The sequence below is a fragment of the Thermobia domestica genome, chromosome 3 (genome assembly GCF_964235325.1).
Source record: "Thermobia domestica chromosome 3, izTheDome1.hap1.1, whole genome shotgun sequence".
NCBI classification, from domain to species: domain Eukaryota; kingdom Metazoa; phylum Arthropoda; class Insecta; order Zygentoma; family Lepismatidae; genus Thermobia; species Thermobia domestica.
The window spans coordinates 107,788,577-107,812,558 of record NC_137456.1 but is presented as its reverse complement, the minus strand read 5'-3'; the positions used below and the strand labels follow the sequence as shown (position 1 = coordinate 107,812,558).

The following is a 23,982-nucleotide window of genomic DNA, read 5'->3' as shown; positions in this document are numbered from 1 at the left end:
AATGGTACTTTACGTAAAGCTTCTCGTCATAATATCAATGCCATTTCAAGTTCAAAGACCGTACTTTCGAAAAAAAATTATTGAAATAATGTTTTTTTTTTTTTTTTTTCTTGCACACCTTCGAATCAAAACAGAGAAACATATTATATCCCATTTTAAAAATTCGATTTCCTCTCTTTTACGAACGTTAAAAATTCACCATTTAATAGACTATTAAACGTTCCATTTAGAAAATTCTACTTCTTGTCTAGAAAAACTACTTGCGGCTGCATGCAATGTAACGTCATTAAATAAGACCACTTCGTTTGATCTTGAGTGTGAAGATAGGGGATAACGTTATTCATTTAGAAAGTAATTGGAAGAACTTAAATGTCATTACACTTCGATTTTTTCGAAAACTCAATACCTCGGAGACATATAAGCTGGTATGCAAAACTTAAGAACGAAAGTAACTTTCACATGTTGTTCACTCCCAAGCGGCGCAGATTGGGGAAACTTGAACCATATATAGAAAGTGGTGCTACAGTATGATGCAGGAAATCACAGACAGAAACACGTGATTAGAAGAACAAAAATTGGCACATTTATACAAAGACAATAACTACCACTGAAGACAATGCAACTCATGATGCCCCCCACCCGTGATATTACAGAAGAGTGCCGCCGATTTGCGGGTGTCAACGAAACAACGTAATGACCGTCGAGCAAAGATATTGCCTCATGCAGTCGATGTACAACTGTGCAGTGTGGGATTAGGTGCTTCGCAGTCATGTTAAATGGCTTGCAATTGTATCCACTGTGTACTGTTATTGCTGTTGCACAATGTAATGGTCGGCCGCTGCTGTAGTTGACCGTGGTCGACAACTACATTTCCTTCGTACAACAATGCCTGTGGTTCAGAATGCTCCCAGTGCTAATGAAATAATGCTGTGGGCAATAGCAAGCTTCTGGGCCACATACGTCACAGATCATCCTTCTTTTAGTTTCCCGATGATTCTTGTGTCCGAGCCATGTTGTTTACAAGTAACACCACCACAATGCACCTTAACATTTCTCTGACTGACACACACTGTCTTATCCCTTTCATTGCGCTGCTTTATGTTTGGGAAGCAGATCCATTCGGTGCTACGGTTACGTTGATGTCACTTTATGAAACATCTTGCTTCCTGTGCACGTGTAGTAGATTTCTGGCAAAATGCTGCCGGGCTTTCATTCATTTCCAACGACTATGCAATATTTTATGTTATTTTATCTATCTTGTCCTTAAATTTCGCACAGCAGTGTATATGAGTTGTATCCATGATTTTTTTGAAGTTTTATTCAACAGGTGGGGCATGAATATAAACTCATATATAATCATAATATGAGAAATTGAAGAAGCAATCTCTACATAAACAGTTTTACAACTCAGGTGCAATATAGATTGAAAAGATACACATTTGTTTCCTTCTTCTTATTTGAGGAAATGTGATTCAGGTGAAAAATTTGAGGGTGATTGACACAGCCAAGCAGATTACAGACCTTCATATATACAGATTCAAATATCAACTTCAGGTGACATCTCTCACAAGCAATCACTACAATTCCAATAATTATTTTTCTACTTTATTCGACGTAGAGAAGGTAAAGTAAGATATCTTGTTCCTATGTATATAAGTTTATTCAGATTACGACTTCCAGTTACATATATCCACATCATTTATTTGCATATATATATATATTTTTTTTTTTTTTTCGACTAACGTCTTGCTTCAATCAACATTAATGAGTAATCAGTTATAATAATCTATCTTCATAACACTTGGTGTTTCGCAGGGAACGGCAATATCATCATTAGTTCAACTTCTGTTTGCCGCTAAGGATGCAATTCTCGGTCTTGGAAAAACTATGTCACATACCAAATTCTCACTGTAACAATCAATTAATTTATAATCTCATGCAGTACATAAAACTCCACAAATTTAATCAAAACTAAAAACTCAATCCGCTGTTTTCAAACAAATGGTACAAATTGCAAAGCAATCTCTCGCTGTGTTAGGAATGACAAATATGAGATAAAGAAATGACAATTTCGTTCATTCTTTCTTTTCCTTAGCAATGTTTGTCAGAGTATTATATCAAAATGCAAATATAGACTAAATACATTAATGTGTAATATAGTAAATGCAACCAAAAAATCAACGTAGTAAACAGTTTATATAATCGTTTATCACTAAATATAAATTCAGTTTAAGTTGATAACTGAAGCTGTCACTGACGATAGCATACTACGCGATGTTTTCGTTATCAGTTCGAAACAATGTACAGAAATCTCGACTCAGATACGCTAATTAGCTCAAAATACCAAGAACTTGATGCTAGCATTCTATTTTATCTTATGAATAATGTAATTAAAATCAACTCTAATCTTATAATTTCTAAAAATCAAGAAGTCATATATACTTCATCATATCAGAATAATCTTTGTAAACAAACCAACAGAAATGTAACTAATAAGCCGGCAATGTTTTTGTTCGTATTGTAGTGTGAAGTTATTTCAGAACGAAACGAGCTGTATCGAGAATAACAAATGTAAGATTAAAAAAAGAGAGAGTTTTAATCTTCGTTCTTTGTTTTCATGGAAACGATATTCTTATGAAAAATTATCAACTATCTGTCAAAATATTATATTAATTTTTAATCTTACAAGCAACTATTATCATCATCTTAAATAGTAAAATTCTTACAGTTTGAAGCTAATACAATCAAGGGAGAAAAGCTTATAAAAATTAGTGTAATTGTGTATCATTCCAGTTTCATTACCCGTATTTCTTATCTAATAATACTTACTAAAATTTTTACATCTTACGTTCACGTGATAGTTTTTTTTTCTTCATTGCTGGCCTATTTTTTATCTATGACTGGAGGTAATAACCAACGCTGAGAATAGGAAACAACTTCTTTAGTGTCCAAAAGCTTATATTCAGAAAAATATTTATTTAAGTTCAAATCTCTATATTCTATAGGACTTTATAGAAAGTATTTTTGTAGTTCACATTGTGTACGTACAAAATCCAATTGTGTCAAAAACTGAATATGAACGTGAAAGAAAATATAACAACATCTCAGCGACATTATTCTTCTGTTGAATTTTTCCAATAATATAGGTTAAAAAGTAGCAAATACAATTGTTTAATATATACATACGAATTACTTCATAAAATATTTTGTTCGCAACAATAATATTGACAACAAATCTGCACATTTAGATGTAGTTTTTCATACTAGTTTCTGGAGGATGATATATCAACGGTTCGCTTGTTCATACTGAGTATGGTTTCTAATATTTTAAAAAAATCACCTATTTTAAAGAATACATTCATAAAATATTCCTTGTGATTGTTAATTCTTTAACGTACAGCTCTATATTATCTTACCGCAAATCATAGAATCTATAATAGTCTATATGGTGTGTAACAATTCCAGAGCAACTAATATAATATAAATTGTCAATTGCTGATGAATTGTCAAAAATGATTACGCAATAATGGCGAAAACAAAAGGGAATTACTGCCGCAGGATGACCGCCTACTTGTGACAGAAGAGAGCAAATATATCAAGAATAAGTGTAAGACAAATAATGAAGAACATTATTCGCATTTATAAAATCAAATTTATTTTAAATTAAAGTTTTCGCAAGTATAATCTCTGATTTTTAGTTGATTCGCAGATTGCCAGCACAATCAGTTACTTACCAGCAACACTCTCTGAGCACAACCCTCATACATTAACTAAAACTACCATTTAGTTTTCTGCTAGGAATCATATGAGAATGACAACTGCTTTAAACTAGTTCTTTGTGAATGAAAAGATACAACATGGCTGTTGGCAGTTTTTGGAACGCATTTACTTGTCTAAAATAAACTGCTGCTCCATAATGTCGGCTAATGTGTGTGAAAGGTTTATCGCGATAATACAACCGGTTTGACTATAGTGAATTATCATCAACACAACAAATACATTGCAGTTTAAGTCACTGTTGAAAGATATGTCATTAATAATGTAAATTCATTGACACCAACTTTTGTTTTATTTTCTGACATCAACTGAAGAAGAGAGCCGCAGAGATCTTGAAATTATATCAAAAACAAAATACCTAAGTGCAGGTTTGATAAATATATTTTTCTTTTTTCAGTTATACGTAGGGGCACGAGTTTTTCGCACTAAGAATTTGAGAATTTAGTGTTTCGTTTCTCATATTTCACATTTTGTCGTATTTTCCAAATAATTTTTTGCATTTTGTAGCTCTTGTGGAAAAGATATTTCCTGATATTTTTACAGTTGTTCCTTTTATTAATAGATCACTACAGAAATAAACCATTAATTACCTAAAGACAAAATACACTGACTATTTCACTTGACATTGTAAATTTCGCTAATAGAAAATTACATTTTTTTAATGAAACTGAAGGAAAATCAGTAACCAAACTTCTACGAGTAGGAAAGTTTTGCTGTCTTTCGAAAACACAGGCACATGTAAGTTACATTTAAGGATTAAATATAAGCAGTTACATGTTTCCACATTTCCCTTCTTCATTGTTGTACATTTGCCACTTATCACCAATCCATGCCATTGGCTAGCTAATTAAAACGGTTACTTCCATTTCAGCTGCGATGGTGATAGCTAACGCGCAATATGTTTTCTATAGCCGTGTCCGAATTACCCAAAACGCACCGTTCATGTCATGTTCTACCGTTCCGTCAGCGGAAAACTCGCGTTTTAAAATTAATGAAATCGTATTTTTAAAATTGCGCGTCATTTCGCGTATTGTTAGAAATTTCGCACAAAGCTGCCAATTTCTCGTTTTATCGCGAAACTGAAAATTACTTAGTTCTGATTCATTCCGTTTTATCGCGCATTGCGAAAAACTCGTGCCTTTAGTTATACGAAACGGATATTCAGCTACAGATTACGTGAGGCTTATTTCAAAACGTTCGTGGGTAAAATATAGCAGTAATTCGCAGAAGTGATTTAATGAAGGTCTGTCTCAAATTGAACATCGTTTAGAGCTGACTTGTTTTGGAGTTAGGGTCAATGTTCCCTTTTCTCAAAGGATATGCCTGAAGAGGATTACTAAAATTAAATATTTTTCAAAATGGTTGTAGTAGTTTTTCCATCGACGCACAAATATCTAAGAATAGGGAGGTTTAGATAGCCATAGTTCCATTCTCTCTCTCTCTCTCGTGCTACACAAAATATAGTTAAATCGCAAATGGTTACCCTTTATAATCTCATTCGACTACCCTCGGTTAAAGAACAGCAGATGGTATGTTTTGTTTTGGTTTACAATGAGTTGGTAGTGTTAGCATTCTTCTATGATGATCCATGGTTTTAAAGCATCGCGATTGGTTGGTGACGTAATGTTGTTATCCGATATGTCGGTGTTGTCTGTGTGAGTTACTCGGTCACGGCATACGGTTAACACGTGGTTTTTCTTTACTGTTTGTTGGAGGTCCATTTTACAATTTTGTAAGTCATTTTTTAATGTTTTTGTTGTTTCCTTCGTAGGATGCATAAGTTGAAATTAGTTATTTGAATACTGAAACAGTGCTATTGTTTGAAGTATCTTTTACATAGAAAGAAAAATTTCTCACATTAAAATTAAGTTACTTGTATATTATTTTAAAATGTCCACTATTACTAAAACAATACGCATATGATGATCTCAATATAGAACACGCATCAAGCCTCATTAATCATTAAAATGTAACCGAAATATTAGAAAGTTTGTTCTGCATTAAGAATTACAAATAATTTAGTTACAACGGTACTTTAATTCTATTTCTGGAAGGCGATCGAAAAAAAACGAAAGTAGGTAGGGTTACGTCATTGCAGTGTTACAATCCCTTGCATTGCTCTATTTAAAATTCGTTTGTTTCTTTTCTATATAGATTTCTTTCCTTTCCACTTTTAATTTAGGTGATTTTCTTTTAGAAATATGAGAATTAATTACTGTTTCACTATTCAGATAACCGTTTGAAATTTTATTTATTTTAGTGGAATACCAAATAAAGAACTTCACCTAGAAAACCATTTACGGGACAAGGGGAGCTCAAGAAAGTGTTTCATGTTAACTTTTGATACAAACTAAAAAATAAAAAAATAAAAGTGGTATGCGTTTTACAATGTAAGATACAATAAGTTAAATATTTTTCTAAGGTTCTCCCAAGTCATTCGATGTTTACGTTACATAATACGATATTTTAAATGTTTAAATGTCTCTGTAGTAGAAGAATAGCGACTGCATTTTCTGTGTGCAAGCATTGTCCTGGTTATAGCACTTTTTCCTTTTCTTTTTCCAAACATTATACGTAAACCTATAGACTTACCGGTAATAAATGCTTTTTCTTTCACCTGTGAGAAAAGGTACGTAAAACTGGAATTTAAACAGTCTTTTATCTCTCTATTGCAAGTGTGTGCATGTGCTACTGTCAATATTGTTTTATCAACGGTTACTTTTCAACTTCACAGCTAAAGTGTTGAGTATATTAAAATTAACACTACTTTTTTTTGGAACAATAATGTACAATAAAAGCTAAATAACTATAATTAATATAGATGGTTTCAGATCAAGAGAACCCTGGTTCTAGGAATTCATAGATCACCCACATGGCTCTGACCCTTGTCAACTGGCCATAAATCTAAGAAAACAAGAGGCGAGAAACAGAAAAAGAGATTGCCAAATGTCCTCTTTTCTCAAGATTTCTTTCAGTCTTGATTCACTCTTTGTGTTAGTGTGTTCGGTTATAATTCGCTACAATGTCAATGTTTTTCCGACCTTGGTTAAACAATAACACTCGTAACGAGCAATATTTGGATGAAAATCCGGAGCCCGGGCCTTCTTCGCCAAGAACTCCGACGAAAGAAGATAATGTTGTAGTTGGGAGGGGAGCTAAGTTGCGTAAGCAAACAGTAATGTTAGTGAAAAATGTGATTTTTTTTTTTACGAAGTGTCATTGATAATGGTGGTGTCTTAACTTCCAAAAACTTAAATAAGTTATTAACGCAGGCGACTGGTGTTAGCATTAGTGTATAGTGATCAAGAGTATCAATAATCTTCGTGCTCAGGGCTATGCAGATGTGTACCTCGACGAAACGTGGTTTGATAGTAACTCCTGTCGGATGAAGAACTGGACAGACGATTCGGACAATTGTGCTGTAACGAGTCCTGGGAATAAAGGTGATAGAATTGTTATTCTACATTGCGGGGGGCGTTCAGGTTTTATTGACGATGCGCTTCTAATAACGCACAAAACAATGGCTGATTCTCCAGCAGATTACCATGGTAGCATGAATGCAGGTATCTTTGAGAATTGGTTTGAGGAGAAACTATTGAAACGGCTTGAGACACCATCTGTAATTGTTATGGACAATGCCCCATATCACAGTCGTGTTCTCAACCCAAAACCAACCTCTTCCTGGAAGAAAAGTCAAATTCTTAACTATATGACCTTGCATAATATCCCCATTCCTAATCCTGTTCCTATAATTCCCGTTCTCCTTGAAGTTATAGAAGAGAACACTTCTGCTACCGACAGAAAAAAGAAATATGCGGTGGACGAATTAGCTGCAAAATATGGGCATATTGTGCTACGTTTACCACCTTACCATTGCGTCCTCAACCCCATCGAAATGGTGTGGTCAGAACTGAAGGGTAGGGTTTCGTCACGAAATTTAAGGAAGCGACCAGTGGGGGAAGTAATACAACTTCTTAAGGGGTCCTGCATTCATGTGACGCCCGAAAAGTGGATAAATTACATCAAACATGTAGAAAGCATTGAAGGAAGCTACGAAAACTTTCAATCTATTTTTGATGAAAGAACTGAAATCTGTGTACAAGTAACAGATTCTTCAGAAGATGAGAGTGATGATGATGATAGCTCATAAACAAGAAAGGTAAGAGTTTACTACATTTTGATCACACACATATTAATGTTGAAATAATAATATTAGTAGTAATAGTAAATAGTAGTAACAGTATAATGGCTATTGCATACGGTTATCATATTCGTGGTTCTGATTTTGATTTCCAGGCACAATTTTCGTTATTCACTTCACATTTTGAGACAAGTGGAGGGCTTTTTTTTTTTTTTTTTTTTTTTTTTTAAAGTAAAAGATAGTAAGCCTGGTCTAGAGATCCACAAATAAAGGCGATGGAAGTCATGTACTGACATCACCCGCTAAAAGTTGGCTGGTTGGTTATACACATTCAGAGGCTGTATCTCCAGGGAGTTTGTAGTAACTTTCAGCCACTAATACTAATAATAATAACAGTGGTATTCATCCTTCAAGTGCTTGGGTGCAATCATTCCCCAAATTTCCCGTTACAGCCAAAATAAGTAGTAAAGGATTCCCCATCCCCAGAAAAACGAAAAATAAGGATAAGAGTAACCACACTAATTTACATCCCAAATAAAAGGACATTATTTAACGTGGCAGCCAGTGCTAATTTCTATCTATACAAAATCAATCTAGGTTTTCTTATGCCTCCCTCCACAATTTTGCTCTTTCAATTAAAAGAGAATGCATTCTTGGATATGACAATTATTTTAAAATGCTAAGTTCTCCTTTATAGGTAACGTTCTTAAAGACATCAAGGTATAATTAAACCAACTGTGCTACTTTCTATGAAATATTTTGTCTTTCAAAATAATAATAATAATAATAATAATAATAATAATAATAATAATAATAATAATAATAATAATAATAATAATAATAATAATAATAATAATAATAATAATAATAATAATAATAATAATAATAATAATAATAATAATAATAATAATAATAATAATAATAATAATGCTATGTTAAATCTATCACAAAAAGTAATAACATCATGTTTTTTTTCACTTGTTTTCCTTCTGTTTTTCTTTCTTGTTTCTTCTTCTACCTAATGACATCGGACATCTGGCAACAACGACCAACCATCGTCCTAACAAGGGGTGAGTTGCCCTTTTAGTAGTGGTGTGAGAGAAGGCTCACATGTTTTGGAATTTTCTATAATTTAGGATCGAGCCTATTGATATATCAAAAAAATAAATAAATAAAATAAAAAAAATATAAATAAATAATTAAATAAATATGTAGTTTTCATTGACGTTTCTGCATTTTACAATATATTATTTTACGTCTCATTAATTAACAGGGTTGTTTGAATAGCTTTTGATAATCATTTCGTTTATGATCTTCATTTTATCCACAAATTTTACATTAATTTTCTAGTTGCAGAGCAGTGTAAATTACCGATTTAAATTCAAAGCAATTAATCTTAAAATTTAATTTCGATAGTTAATTTTTATTTGTAAATATTACGTTACTTTTTCAACCATACTTCTCTCCACCCTTTAAAAATAATCTGTACCCTCGTGATAAGATATTATTTTAAACTTAAGTCGCTAACTTACACAGCAATTGAAAAACACTTTTATTATTTAAAAGAAACTTTATTTCAAAAGGACATTATTATAGTTAGCTCTAACATGTTAGTGTTTGTTGCTTTAATCAAAGAATAGGTTACATCTGCAAATAGATTACTTTTCAAGGCAGTGCTTTATGCCAAGATTTATGTTTATTAAATTTTTCTTCAGACTCAAAATGTTTTGAACAAACGGTACAATATAATTTATCACGCGCGTGAGTTATCAAATGATACTTTAAAGAATTTTTTCGGCTGAATTTTCTAAGACAAACAGCACATGAAAAAGGTTTATACCCACTGTGAAGAACCATATGAACTTTCAAGTTTCCTTTTTGATTAAACCTTTTGGAACAAACGGAGCATGCATATGGTTTCTCCCCTGTATGTATTAGGATGTGTCTTCTCAGATCTTTCGGCAATTGAAAACTTTTCTTGCAAAAATGGCATTCATGTTTCTTTTCATATTGCTCAAATTGTTTAGTTGATCCCACACCAACAGCAGTGTTCTCTTGGTCCGTGTCGTAGACAAATATGGTGCTGAAATTGGAAAGACAGCACATGCAGTTTTTTTCTACATTCGCAACACACATATCCATATATATATTCTTACATAAGTTATTTATGACACAAATAGTTACTGGGCAGTGTAATGCCACTTAATAGTATCAATAGTTCCTTGCAAATATAGTTTAAGTTTTGTAGAGAATCACATAAAGGGAGTTCACGGAACACAACTTCAAGTCAAGAAAGCGATATTCTAGCATAACACTAGAATAATACGTACTCACAACTCTACATATTATTCTAATGTTATACTGAAAACTTAATTAAGGAGTTATAGCCCATAAAGAGGTATTGTTGACAAGATAATGTTTATTTGAGTGATATGTTCACTGTATCAGGCCCTTTAACTGGTATTTTTGGCTTATTAATACACAGTTTATTCCAAATTTATTTTGTTGTCTCCTTAGTTGCCTAAAAATGATGGGTTATGGTTGAAAATTCTCTGCCCTCACTGGGAGGCAGAGCCAGAACTATATTAAACACAAAACGCTCGATAAATATCGGGTTACACGTGAGTATATTCAAGTGACATACACCGATGATAAATGATACTATATTTTATTCTTGCATTTTGATTTAATTTTATACTGAGACATGTTGAACACAGAACATACTATTTGAGGCAAGTAGGGATGAATTCACTTATATGCAAAACCTGATCAATTCAATAGAAACATCTGAAAAAAGCGCACCTTACCAGATTTATTATGGGGTTGGATGACCTTTCGCCCTTAGAATAGCTGTTATGCGACGTAGAATTAAACCACAGAGGTCGTGAATAGTAGCAAGTGAAATATTACACCATTTTGCGTGCAGCGTTTTACTCAGTTCCGTGTGAACGAGTGGAGGCAGAAATCTACACTGGATTCATGTCTTCAAAATGGACTACACAAGTTCAATTTTGTTCAGGTCTGGCGATTGGACAGACAAGAGATGTTCAACTTCATTTCGATATTCCTCGAACCACTCTGCAATAACTACAGCTTTGTTAGTGATGTACTACTATACTGGAATATGGCGTTATTATTCGAAAACAATATCAAAACCATGGAATACATATTGTTCCCTACAAAGGTGACATAATCACGAGAAGTGATGCGATCAGTAACGTAAGAACAGGATTCAATAACATTAGAATGTTGTGCCTCACAGCATCAGAAAGTCGCCGCCATGTTTCACTGTAGTTACAGATTATATGCTTCTTTGAGCGCCCATGACAGTTATTCACGGCCAGTGTTCTGAAATAAGATGAATGGTGACTTATACAATCATATCACACATTTCCAGTTATGAGCGGACCATGTTGCATGTTCGTGACAGTGTTATGTCCCTTACCTGCAACCCGATTTTGTACGTCAATATCACGTAACGGGTTACAACTAGAAATTTGCACAAATTGGGCGATAACGTAAAAACAAGCAGACGACAATTTGAAAGTACGTTTTAGCGTTTATTTACAGTAAATACATAAGAATACAAGCAAATGCTAATGACGCATTGCAAATGGTACGTTATCAGTTACAGACCACAAATGTTTTGGAATAGAAGCACAAGCTGTTTAGACGGCACTTGGGCCAATTTCTTTTAAATATTTGCGGTTCTTCTTTGAAGCTGCTGAACAGTTATTGCCTTCCAGTTATGTTTGTGGAAGGCAATAACTCAATTGCCACAATTGTCCAAAAATATCTTCGATTAGGCGACACTGGGGCAAGTTAGTTGGATTTTTGTTTTGGGGCATAAAAAGGATGAGTGACATGAAGTATTTCTGAGCCTTTCTCGCATAATGAGAGCTGGTTTTGTCAGACCAGAAAATAAAATTATTGTCTGAATAATATTTTCTTACACAGGGAACTAAGGTCTTTTGAAGACATTGCTTTCCGTACACATCCTGATTGATTGCTAACTCACTAGACTTAAAATAAGGCACAGAAACACCTTTGTCAGATACGACAAAATAAAGTATCACTTTGCTCTCAAATTTCTGATTACATTTATATTTTATATTAGGAGAAGCGTGTTGCTTGTCTAAGGAATAATAAATGTAATTTTCGGGCATCTGAGATTTAGAAAGGCTAAAGTAACTTTCATCATCCAAAACAAACGATTTTCCTTTACAATTTCGGACTACCCAACGACAATTTGATTTCACACTTGTTATTTGAGCGTCGGTATAAGATGGAGCTTTTTCCTTTCGCTAGGCTTTGATTCCCATTGATTTTAACGTTTTAGATATGTATTGTTGTGAACAATGAAATGGTTTTGCTGCTTCGACGTCATCTTTATTCTCAAAAAGTTTCTTTAATTTTTGCTGATTTTTCTTCGTCATAATAGCTGATTTTCGATCACTTCCTGCTTTTCGTCCTATTGTTCCAGATTTAAGTATTGCATAACTTGTTCATTTTGAGACACCTCCAGCAACGAAGTGCATCACATGATATGACTTTCCCAATTCATGATTCTTTTCCTAGAATTTAACAATGCGTGAACGAAGGACTTCTTCCTTTGACGCTATTTTTTAAAGTTCCTTCGCATGTGAAAGAGAAAAAAAAAACATGGTATGTAATAGATACATATTGGAATATCACTTTATCATTGGAATATCACTATATCAAAACATAGCGCTGACTGTGACAATAGTCTGTATTTTATGGCTCCCCACATTTTGTGCAGATTTTTAGTTGTAACGTGATTTTCATTGACGTTTCTGCATTTTACAATATTTTATTTTTTACGTTTCATTAATTAACAGGGTTGTTTGAACATAATAGCTTTTAATAATAGTTAATTACTTGGTTCATGATCTTAGTTTTATCCATAAATTTTACATTAACTTTCTAGCTGCACAGCAATGTAAATTGTCAATTTAAATTTCAGTCAATTAATCTTAAAATTAACTTCGACAGTTAATAGAATAATTTCTCTTAGAATAATTTTTAATTTTCATTTGTTAAATTTTAAATTACTTTTTCAACCATATTTCTCTCCACTCTCTAAAATTAATCTGTACATTCGATACTACTTTCTAGTTATAAGATACTATTTTGAACTTAAGTCGCTAACATAAACAGCAATTGGAAAACACTTTTATTATTAAAAAAAAAAAAAAAAAAACTTTATTTCAAAAGGATATTTATTACAGTTAGCTCTAACATGTTCGTGTTTGTTGCTTTAAACAAAATATCAGTTACATCTAAAAATAGATTACTTTTCAAGGCAGTCCTTTATGCCAAGATTTATGTTTATTAAATTTTTCTTCAGACTCAAAATGTTTCGAACAAACTGTACAATATAATTTATCACGCGCGTGAGTTATCAAATGGTACTTCAAAGAATTTTTTCGGCTGAATTTTCTGGTACAGAATGGACATGAGAAAGGCTTATACCCACTGTGAAGCATCATGTGAACTTTCAAGTTTCCTTTTTGATTAAACCTTTTGAAACAAACGGTGCATGCATATGGTTTCTCTCCTGTATGTACTAGGATGTGTCTTCTCAGATCTTTAGGCGATTGAAAACTTTTCTTGCAAAAATGGCATCCATGTTTGTTTCCATATTCTTCAAATCGTTTAGTTGATCCCACACCAACAGCAGTGTTCTCTTGGTCCGTGTCGTAGACGAATATGGTGCTGAAATTGGAAAGATAGCACATGCAATTTATTTTTCCACATTCGCTAAACACATATCCACATACATTCTTACATATATTGTTTCTGATACAAATAGTTACTGGGCAGCGTACTGTTACTTAATGGTATCAGTAGATATTTTCCCTTCAAATATATTTATAGTTTAAGTTTTGTAGAGAATCACATAAAGTATAGGTTAATAAGGAGTTAATGGAACACAACTTCAAGTCAAGAAAAGGGCTATAGTATAACACTCGAATAATACGTACTCACAATTCTACATATTATTCTAAAGTTATACTAAATACTTAATTCAACTTCCTGGAGTTATAGCCCATAAAGAGGTATTGCTGGCAAGATGGTGTTTATTTGAGTGATATATTCACCGTATTAGGCCCTTTAACCGGTGTTTCTGATTTATTAATATAGAGTTCGCTTCAAAATTATTTTAGTATCTCCCTAGTTACTAAAACTGCTGGGTTATGGTCGAAACTTTTCTGTCCTCATTGGGAGGCAGAGCCAGAACTATATTAAACACAAAACGCTCGATAAATATCGGGTTGCATGTGAGTATATTCAAGTGACATACACCGATGATAAATGATACTATATTTTATTCTTGCATCCTGGTTTGGTTTCATACTGAGACATGTAGAACACATAATATACTATTTGAGGGAAGTAGGGATGGATTCATTAATATACAGAAATTGATCAATTCAATGGGGTTGGATGACCTTTCGCCCTTCGAATAGCTGTTATGCGACGTGGAATTTAAACACAGAGGTCGTGAATGGTAGCAAGTGAAATATTACAGCATTTTGCGTGCAGCATTTTACTCAGTTCCGTATGAACGAGTGGAAGCAGAAATCTACGCCGGATTCGTGTCTTCAAAATGGACTATACAAGTTCAATTTTGTTCAGGTCCGGTGATTGGACAGACCAGGGGTGTTCAACTTCATTTTGGTATTCCTCAAACCACTCTGCAATAACTACAGCTTTGTTAGTGGTGAACTATTATACTGAAATATGGCGTCATTATTAGAAAACAATATTAAAGCCATAGAATACACTTTGTTCCCTACAAAGGCGACATAATCACGGGAAGTAACGCGATCTGTGACGTAAGCATAGAATGTTACACCTCATGGCATCAGAAAGTCGCAGCCATGTTTGGATTATATACTTCTTTGAGCGCCCATGGCCAATGCTTTGAAATAAGGTGAACAATGACTTATACGATCATATCACACTTAACAAGTTATGAGTGATTCATGTTGCATGTTCCCGATACCATTGGCATGTGCTAAAGTGTTATGTCCCTCATCTGCATCCCGGTTTTTATACGACCACACCATGTAACTCGTGGCGGACTGAGGCTGTCGATATAGGCTGTAGGAGGTGTTGCTTGAATTCCTCCGTCACTTGCACTGCAATCGCAAGACGGTTCTGAGAGATAATTCGCTTTAATCTTCGGCGGGACCTGTCACTGATAGTTTCTTTCTACTGTTCCTGTACACCGATGTGGTTTACCTGTGAGTTTTTTTTAGACCGCCATCACATCAGACAGTGTCCTTCACAACACATCCACCACTACCCACTTTTGTCACGCTCGCGCCACATAACCGAGCGCCAATAATTTGCCTTGTTTGCAAATCAGATGTCGTCCATTTTACACTATCACCTTCTGCTCAGTTCACTGTACTGCCGTCCTACTGTTCCTCATGTAGTATGAAATTTGTCCTATGACACTACCATCAACAGCCCAGCGTTGCGCCTACCGCCTGACCGTTGACATCTGGCTTTTTACCAACTCCAGGTGTTTTCATTAAACGGATAGTTGTCTGTATATAATAATTTTATATTTTATGTTTATCATTAATCTTGTGGTGAAATTTTGAATTTTTTAATGGAAAACTTCATACTTACAAACTCATACAACTTATTTATCAATATGTAAGCACTAATAACATAATTTGTTTACCAGATAATTTACTTGCAACATTGAACTTCAGTCAATAACGAACGAATTTTTCCATAGATAATTGGCTCAATATTTACACACTGAAAGATTTGTTAATATCACAGTCTATTAGAAAATGTTTTCAAATTCTGAATTTACAAGTCAGCTTAGCATTGCGTAAAACAGTATTAGCACACATCAGACAATTAGAGCCTTATTACTTTCACTTAGTATTCTGTGATGGAATTTATGTTCATTAAATTTTCATTCAGATTCAAATGTTTTGGCGCATATTGCACATTAAAGTTTGTTTTCGGAACATATTATTAAATGATGTTTGAAAATATTTCTCCGGTAAATTGTTTTCAAGCAGACAGGGCATGTGTAAGGTTTAAAGTCAACATGAATACTCAAGCAAACTTTAAGATTTCCTTCTCGTTTAAATACTCTAAAACAAATTCTACACAATGCGTAAGATATCTGAGGGCATATTGCTGAGAAAGACAACCTTATCTAATGAATAACAAGACTATCGATCCAAAATTTGATACACTGATGCAGTGATGGTTGAGGTATAGGTTTATTTAATGTAATCTCTATCAACTGCAATAGCGGTTTCAATACAAGACAGGAACTAATACACGCATGAATCATATGGTCCTTGCTGATGTTGGATATTGGTTGAGTTATGATGGTTTTTAGAGTATCTGATTCGCTGGAACACAGTAACATTTCTTGCACATACCACACGAGTGTGTTTTCGCAGATCGTCCGAACCTAAACGATTCGTTCCGTTGTTTCATCAGATAATAGCTTTTAAATAATATTTTATACTTTTGGAGGGTATAGCATATTCGATATTCGGAGAACTTACGTATTTCCTCACTGTAAAAGTTATTAATATACTGTTTCGTTTTCTTTTGTATTTTTGGAATTTAAACGACATATTTTAATGTATATATCACGTATTTGTTACGTTCAAACTTCAAACTGTTCTTTCCATAAAATCTATTTTATTTTACATATTAGACAGGAAGTATGGCTGGTGATGTGAGTTGCATGCTGTGCAATCGCATTTCTTTTTTAATCATCAAATAATGCTTCCTGCTCTTCAGCGCAGAGCAGTATTGACAGTATTGATGTATTTCCAATCCTTTCATTCTAAAAACTAAAATAAAGAGAGAGGTTTATATTTTGAGTCGTAATGAGCGTTGCCATCGTATCTAGTAACATTAAGAATATGGCAAGCTGCTTCTATTTCTTAATATGGAGGAAAATGTTTATATCTAAATCGCTCCTAGCTTCTCGTATTATCCACAAGCAATGACAAGCATTTCGGCAACCACCAATTCGCTTCTGTAATACTTACGAATTTCTCCACTTAAAAACGCTTAATTAAACCAATTCCTTGATGGAGTGGACGAGTCGCGGCAGCTTGAAAGAAGAGGAAGTATATATATATTACATGCCTCGTAGTAGTGGATAAAATTGAATTAGATTGATTCTTATGAGGTTAGAGCGAGCCTTATGCAGTGTGTATGTCCAAGCTTTTTCGAGTAACATGGCTAAAATAAAAGAAAATAAAAATCATTATTCTATTTTTATTGTTAATGTGCGGAGATTGTGCTAGTTTCTAAACTCTGTGTATGAAATTGTACACATCTAAGTTTATATCAATGTCTGAACCCATGGATGGGGGAGAAGAAGATCACTGGAATTCAAGTAAATCAATAATTTGAATTAATTTTCCGGGCACGAATAGTATCCTGGCGAAGGGCCGAATGATGCGCTTTCTTGAATGAAGCCATTTTTAACAGAAAAATGCGCTACTAGGGAATGAACAAAAAGTCCGACGTGAGTTAGGAAAGTATTTTTATTGACCAACCAAAGAGACACAGAGGCATAAAATGGAACATAAACAGAAAACACACACGCTCTATTAATGCATGATGTTGATTATACTTCCCTCACATCCTTGTCGCCAATTGCACAAAGAATTTTCCATGCACGGTCCAAGACTTCTTTCCAATTTGTTCTGCCATCTGTGTGCTGACGCGAGACCACACAGATTTGAAACCACATACAGATTTTAATATAATTTTGTACTTTGAGTATTCCTTTTCACACAATGCCCCAAACTTTCCAATACCTTGATCATCAGGTACGTTAGGAGCGTTGTTATGCTTCATGAAGAAATCAATCCCTTCAACAGTGAGGATATCAGTATCACATCTTGCATAATGAGACGTTGCCTAAGCATTACACATTATTGTGCGTTATGAAATGTTTCCTTAAAGATATCTTTTGGCTGAATTTTCTGGAACAGACTGGACATGAAAAAGGTTTATACCCACTGTGAAGGAACAAGTGAACTTTCAAGTTTCCTTTTCGATTAAACCTTTTGGAACAAAATGTACATGCATATGGTTTCTCTCCTGTGTGAACTAGAATGTGTCTTCTCAGATCTTTCGGCAATTGAAATCTTTTCTTGCAAAAATGGCATTCATGTCTCTTTCCATGGTCTTCAAATTGTTTACTTGATTCCAAATCAATAGCAGTGTTCCCCTGGTGTGTGCTGTAGACGAATATGGTGCTGAAATTGGAAAGACAGTATCTGCAGTTATTTTTTTCTACATTTGCTACACATATATACATATATTTTTACATGAATTACATCTGATACAAATACTAAGCAGCGTGCGATCATTTAATAGTACCAATAGATACTTTTCCCTTCCAAATATAGAGTAATTAAGTTTCGCATAGAATCACAGCAGAGGATACTTTCAATAAGCAGAGTTCATGAAAAACAACTGCAACTCAGGAATCAAATAAATGATAAGTATTCATAACTTTACATAGTATTCTAATGTTATACTTAACAATAAATAAATAAATAAATAAATAAATAAAATAAAAACTTAATTCAACACCCTGGAGTTAAAGTCCATAATGGGGTACGGTTGGCAAGATGGGGTTTATTTGAGTGATATGCTTGCCGTATCAGGCCCTTTAACCTTTATTTCTGCCTTATTAACCCAGAGTTCGCTCCATATTGATTATAGGACCTGACAATGCTGGATTATATTTGAAAATTCTCTGCTTGCACAATCTACTAAAGACGCAGATGGGACTATATATACATATATATAAAACTCGATAACATTGGATTACACGTGAGCATATTCAAGTGTTATACACCAATAATGATGAATTTAAAACTCTATGTAGCATTACGTAAAACTATTAACACACATCACACAATCGCAGTTTTCTTACCGCGTACTTTCATTTAGTGTTTATTTATTTATTTATTTCGATTTGTTTGACATGCCGAGATTAAGGCTATAAGAAACCTTATTTACCACCAAAACATGATACAAAATTCAAAATTCAGAGAATATAGTTTCCAATTAACAAAAAAGTAAAAAAATAAAATAAATTAAATTAAATTAAAAAAAAATACAAGAAACAGACGATCACTTACACACACACACACACATACCACACACAAATATTAGTGCTACACTAAAATACATAGTGTTACAATATATAATAAATGTTAAATTTTATTTCCTTATGACAAGCATCTCTATTGGATCTTCAGTCTCTGTGTTTATTCAACACTGCTTTGATAACAATAAATTGTAAACTGCTCTTTTGAAAGATGCTAGAGAGTTTGACTCACGTTCCGAGGTTGGCAAAGCATTCCAATCACGACACGTTGAAATTATGTATGACTTCGAGGAATACGTAGATCTATGAACAGGAATTGCAAGCTGGCTATTAAAACGTGATCTTGTGTCCCTGTCATGGAAATCGCTTAAAAAAATTAACGTGTTTTAGAAGGTAAGAAGGTTCTGCAAAAGTAAGAGTTTTATAGAGCAGTACAAACGAGTGTAGTTTACGCCGTTGCTGCATCTTCAGCCATTGTAGCTTTTCAAAGAACGGTGTTACATGATCGGAAAATTTTAAATTAAAAATAAAACGTATACAAGCATTTTGCACTCGCTGCAAACGGTTTTGTAAATGTATATCAGCGTCAGTTAAGGCGGTGTCACAGTACTCCAGGTGTGGTACCACTAGAGTTTGAACAAGTTTTTTGCAACTGTGTTAGTAAAAAAGTTTTTTTTTTTTTTTTTAATTTGCTGAGAGAATGAAGAATTCCAAAAGCCTTCTTGCATGATGCGTTAATTTGATCAGACCAAGTCAAATATTTGTTAAGTATGACGCCAAGATTTTTCACAGAGGAAGAGAAGGGAATATTTCTAAAGTTATATTGGAAACAAGTGAAGCATCTATTAAATTGTTGCACGTTTGGAAGTAATTAAAATTGACCTTGATTTGACTGGATTTATAATCAAACAATTATCTTCTGACCATTTAGCCAAATTACTCAAGTCTTCGTTCATCTTTGCTACACATGTATTTATTTGCCTTGGTGAAGAAGATTGAACATCGTCCGCATACATGTGGTACTTACAGTGTTTTAGAGATTGCGGTAAGTCATTAACACAAAGACAGAAAAGAAGAGACCTTAAAACACTACCTTGAGGAACCCGCAAGGGAGGTTGCGCTGACCAGAAACTAAGCTGGCAAATACCACATACTGTTTTCAGTCACATAAATAATTTTGGATCCATTTAGTAGCTGAAGTAGAGAAGATAAATTTTCGTACAAGTTTGTGCAGCAAAATGTCGTGGTTTTATGATTGGAATGCTTTGCTATAATCCAGTAAGGTAAGTATGGTTATCTCTCTTTTGTTCAAAGCAGAACGTATATCATCAGTAATACTGATAAGGGCTGTAGAAGTGCTGCAACGTTTACGAAATCCGGATTGAAAAGAGTCTAAAAGGTTTTTATTTGGTCACTTACAATATATTCAAGAGCTTTAGATAGGGCAGGTAATTGATGGAAATAGGCCTTAAGTCTTCTACAGACCGGATATCCTTAATCTTAGGGAGAGGTAGAACTCGTGCAGCCTTCTACAAGGCTGGGAATATGCCGGTAGTAAGGGGAAGATTAAATAAATTGGTAATTGGTGAAAGGACCAGCGGCATAGCGTCAGGGAACGCCGGTATGCCCGGCATCCCCTGTTAATAAGAAAAAGTACGTATTTCATTATATATAAATTGTTTGCTTGTAATTATCACAATTATTTCCACTGCAATCTTCTGGCGCGCTCTCTCGACTTACTTTGACAAGAGGAACCTACGCATGCGCGTCGCTCAGATGCACATTTTCTGTCTTTCCTCCTGTCGTATGCTATTTTCCTCGGGCTTCCAGGCCTACTGAAAGCATCGAGGTTTTCGTCTGTTTTCTGTTGAATGCGCATGCGCAATACTTCCCTTCTCACTCCTCCTCATCCCTTGCAACCCAACATTTGCTTTAGATATACGCTGGCATATTCAAGTATTTCCAACTGTATATATTTTGAACTAAGCTATAGTTTCTGAACAGAACGTACGAGCCCTAATATAAAGGAAATAGAACAAAACGAAAATGGTTAGTTCAACGCATTTTTGAAGCATGCCGGTTATGTAAATAATAGTATTAAAATAGTTATGCCTTAATCGTAACTAAATGCATCGTAATTGTAATCTTCATCGTAAAGAAGCTCACAGATACAGGCATAAATTTAAAGCATTCTGTAGAATTACGGTCACCGATCTGGTAGGACAAGAGAGCCACCACTCCCCGTCACTCGCAAAGATTGTGCCAGGGCCCTTCAGTCACTGGCACAAATCTCGGGGACATAAGGGAAACATGTTCCCTACAATCTTGTTCCCCCCCCCAATAATCCGATTTGAGATTATGATGATGATGATTTCTATCCGACTGCTACAAAGGAAACTGATGTCCTTTGACTTGTTTCATTTTTAAAAAAGAATCGTATTCTTTAATATTTCATTGTCATTAATTATTAGTAGTCTATTTTCAACTATTTGTTTAATTCCTGTAACAATTCCTATAATGCTATTGTGGTAATCATAATTTTGCTGAGATAAGAGTATTGTTGCGCCAAATATAGGCCTGATTGATTTTCTTTCATAGTTTTGGGGAAGTCATTATTTGTATTGTTATAAAACAAATGTCCTAAAATTTTAATGTGGATCATTGTGGATGCGTAAGTAGAAATATATCAATTATTATTATGCATATATTCAAATTTCAGAATGTGCTCACGGAACTGAGTTGTAATAATGATATGTACCACTATTTCATCTACATCATTTGGTATATAGTATACGAGTACAACAGATTTACCTCAGAAATCTGATTCATCTACTGTAATATGAGTCTCTTCTCCCCTCCCTCCACAATAAGCCTTAAAATGTGCCCTCCTGCCGATGTTATAGACAACTCTGCTCCCCTAATCCTCCACAGCATTTTTCAACTTTATAAATATTTTGAACATCGTTAAAAAAAAAAGGAAAGGATTATGGGAACAGTCTTACCCATCCCACGAACGTTGAAGACAGATTTGCGCCCTTGACTTCAGTACATGGATACAGAAACAGGCCCCCAGAGTTGGTTTAAGTGCTTTGTATTTACATCTTCAAATGATATATACACTCAGGCCCATATTCACGAACGGGCGTCTGAGTTCCGGACCCAAGATGACAAATTTCTAGTTGCGATTTTTTTTTTTTTTTGAAAGAACGAGATTGACGTGTGGTATGTGGAGAAAAAAGCCGCCCACGAGAAAGAAATTAAGGGAACGATACTGGAAACAATGTTCATACAAAAGTGGGGCCTAGTTTTCTCGTCACAACGGTAGTGGCAAGAAGGAGCTGAGACAATTGGCTATTAAATTCTAACGTAATCCACGCATTCGCTTCTCTATGCCCCACTAGACCTCCAATTAGGGGGGCCTCCTAAATTTTGTATAACCCTATATTTCCATTCGGAATAGCTATGTATTGCTGCTTGCAGTAGTACTATATCGCACAAATGACTAACTTTGGCATTCCCCTTTCGGAATATCACGCTACGCTACTGGAAAGGACGAAAGGTAATATTTTCTTGATCAATGTCATACTTATCTCATCTTCACCTATAGTAATGGATTTTATCCTCTTAATCGCTTTCAGTACATCCTGTGGGGTAACACAAGTGAAAGAGAAAACATTTTAAAATTAGGGATTTGTCCAGTATTATCACATCTTCCATTTATCTGTGAGCTAGAAGTATCAATTCTACAAAAATAATTATTAAAATAATCGGCAGAGAAAGGAGCAACTACATCAGGCTGTCCTTTTTTACTGCTACTAATGCCAAGTAGCTTCAAATTTCTCCAAAGAGGGGAGGGATTCTTATTCTCGATCAGGGTGTAGGAAAATTTTAATTTCGCATTACGGACGGCTTGATTACATTTATTTCTAAGGATACGATGTTCCTTGTTCATTAAAATTTTTCTTCAGATTTAGACGATTTCAGATTTAAGCCTAATTGATTGATTAATTTTGAGTTTAACGTCCCGTTCAGCAGCGAGACTATATGAGACGTGGACCTACTGATTAACGTGGAATCCGAACCACATGAGCTCCCGCCGAAAATCGAATGCGGATCTCCCACGCCACATTTTGGTGTAAATTGTACAGTGAAATTTATATATAGACTACACTATTACGTAACTATTTGAAATACCCGTTGATCGCACGGGTAGAATAGATTTATAGCAGGAAGAATAGATTTATTTTGAACTCCTTCTCTTATCAGGATACACATGGGACGAATTTGAACCCAAATGGCATTAGAAGTGGTGTCACTATTCATCTTAGCGACCCTGGAAACTATGAGCTGGATATTATTATCGATCGTTTCGGTTCTTTTTACATGTCACCCCTTTCCTCCCCATACTATCATCTTCATATCAATCGGGGCTGAACTTGGATTTCAGTGGCATCGAGATGGGTCATTATCCATCTCAGTGATCCCTAAACTGTGGGTTCAACACTAATATAGGTCGTTTTCGATTATTTTTACATGTCATCCCTATATCATCCCTTCTCTTCCCCTTGCCGAAAATGTGCTAAAAGTCTATGTTAGGTCAGGGTCCAATCATGTACCAAAAATCATCAAAATCAGTAGCGGTCTAGGAGTTAGCGAGCAATCATCATTGCATTCATGTTTATTTACACAAATGCTTAAAGGTACTTTCTAAGCAAATTATTTAGAGCAAACAGAGCAAGTATAACGTTTAAATTTATCATGAAAACTCATAGGCCACGGTGGCTCAGTGATAGAGCCCTTATCTCTGGTACGTGGGATCACGGGTTCGACCCCATCCGCGCCAAGTGGACTTTATGGTGGATAAATATCGTGTGCAGGATTTCACGCTCCTTCCCACTTATGTCATTCC

At 34.5% G+C, this 23,982-nt stretch overlaps 1 protein-coding gene across 9 annotated transcripts in view; it reads right to left on the bottom strand.

Annotated features, from left to right (window-relative positions):
• LOC145680652 (uncharacterized) overlaps window positions 1–23,982 on the bottom strand; it is a 407,115-nt gene that overhangs the window by 66,530 nt on the left and 316,603 nt on the right. The window contains exon 4 of one of the 9 annotated variants that reach the window (XM_081751372.1): window positions 9,569–10,001. The exons of 6 other annotated variants lie outside the window; for them this stretch is intronic. In XM_081751372.1, the coding sequence (XP_081607498.1) occupies window positions 9,584–10,001 (418 nt within the window). In that variant the 3' untranslated portion in view covers window positions 9,569–9,583. Of the gene's footprint in view, window positions 1–9,568; window positions 10,002–13,221; window positions 13,655–17,472; window positions 18,211–23,982 lie in introns of those variants that run through there. 2 more of the 9 variants (XM_081751371.1, XM_081751384.1) reach the window with 2 other exon arrangements.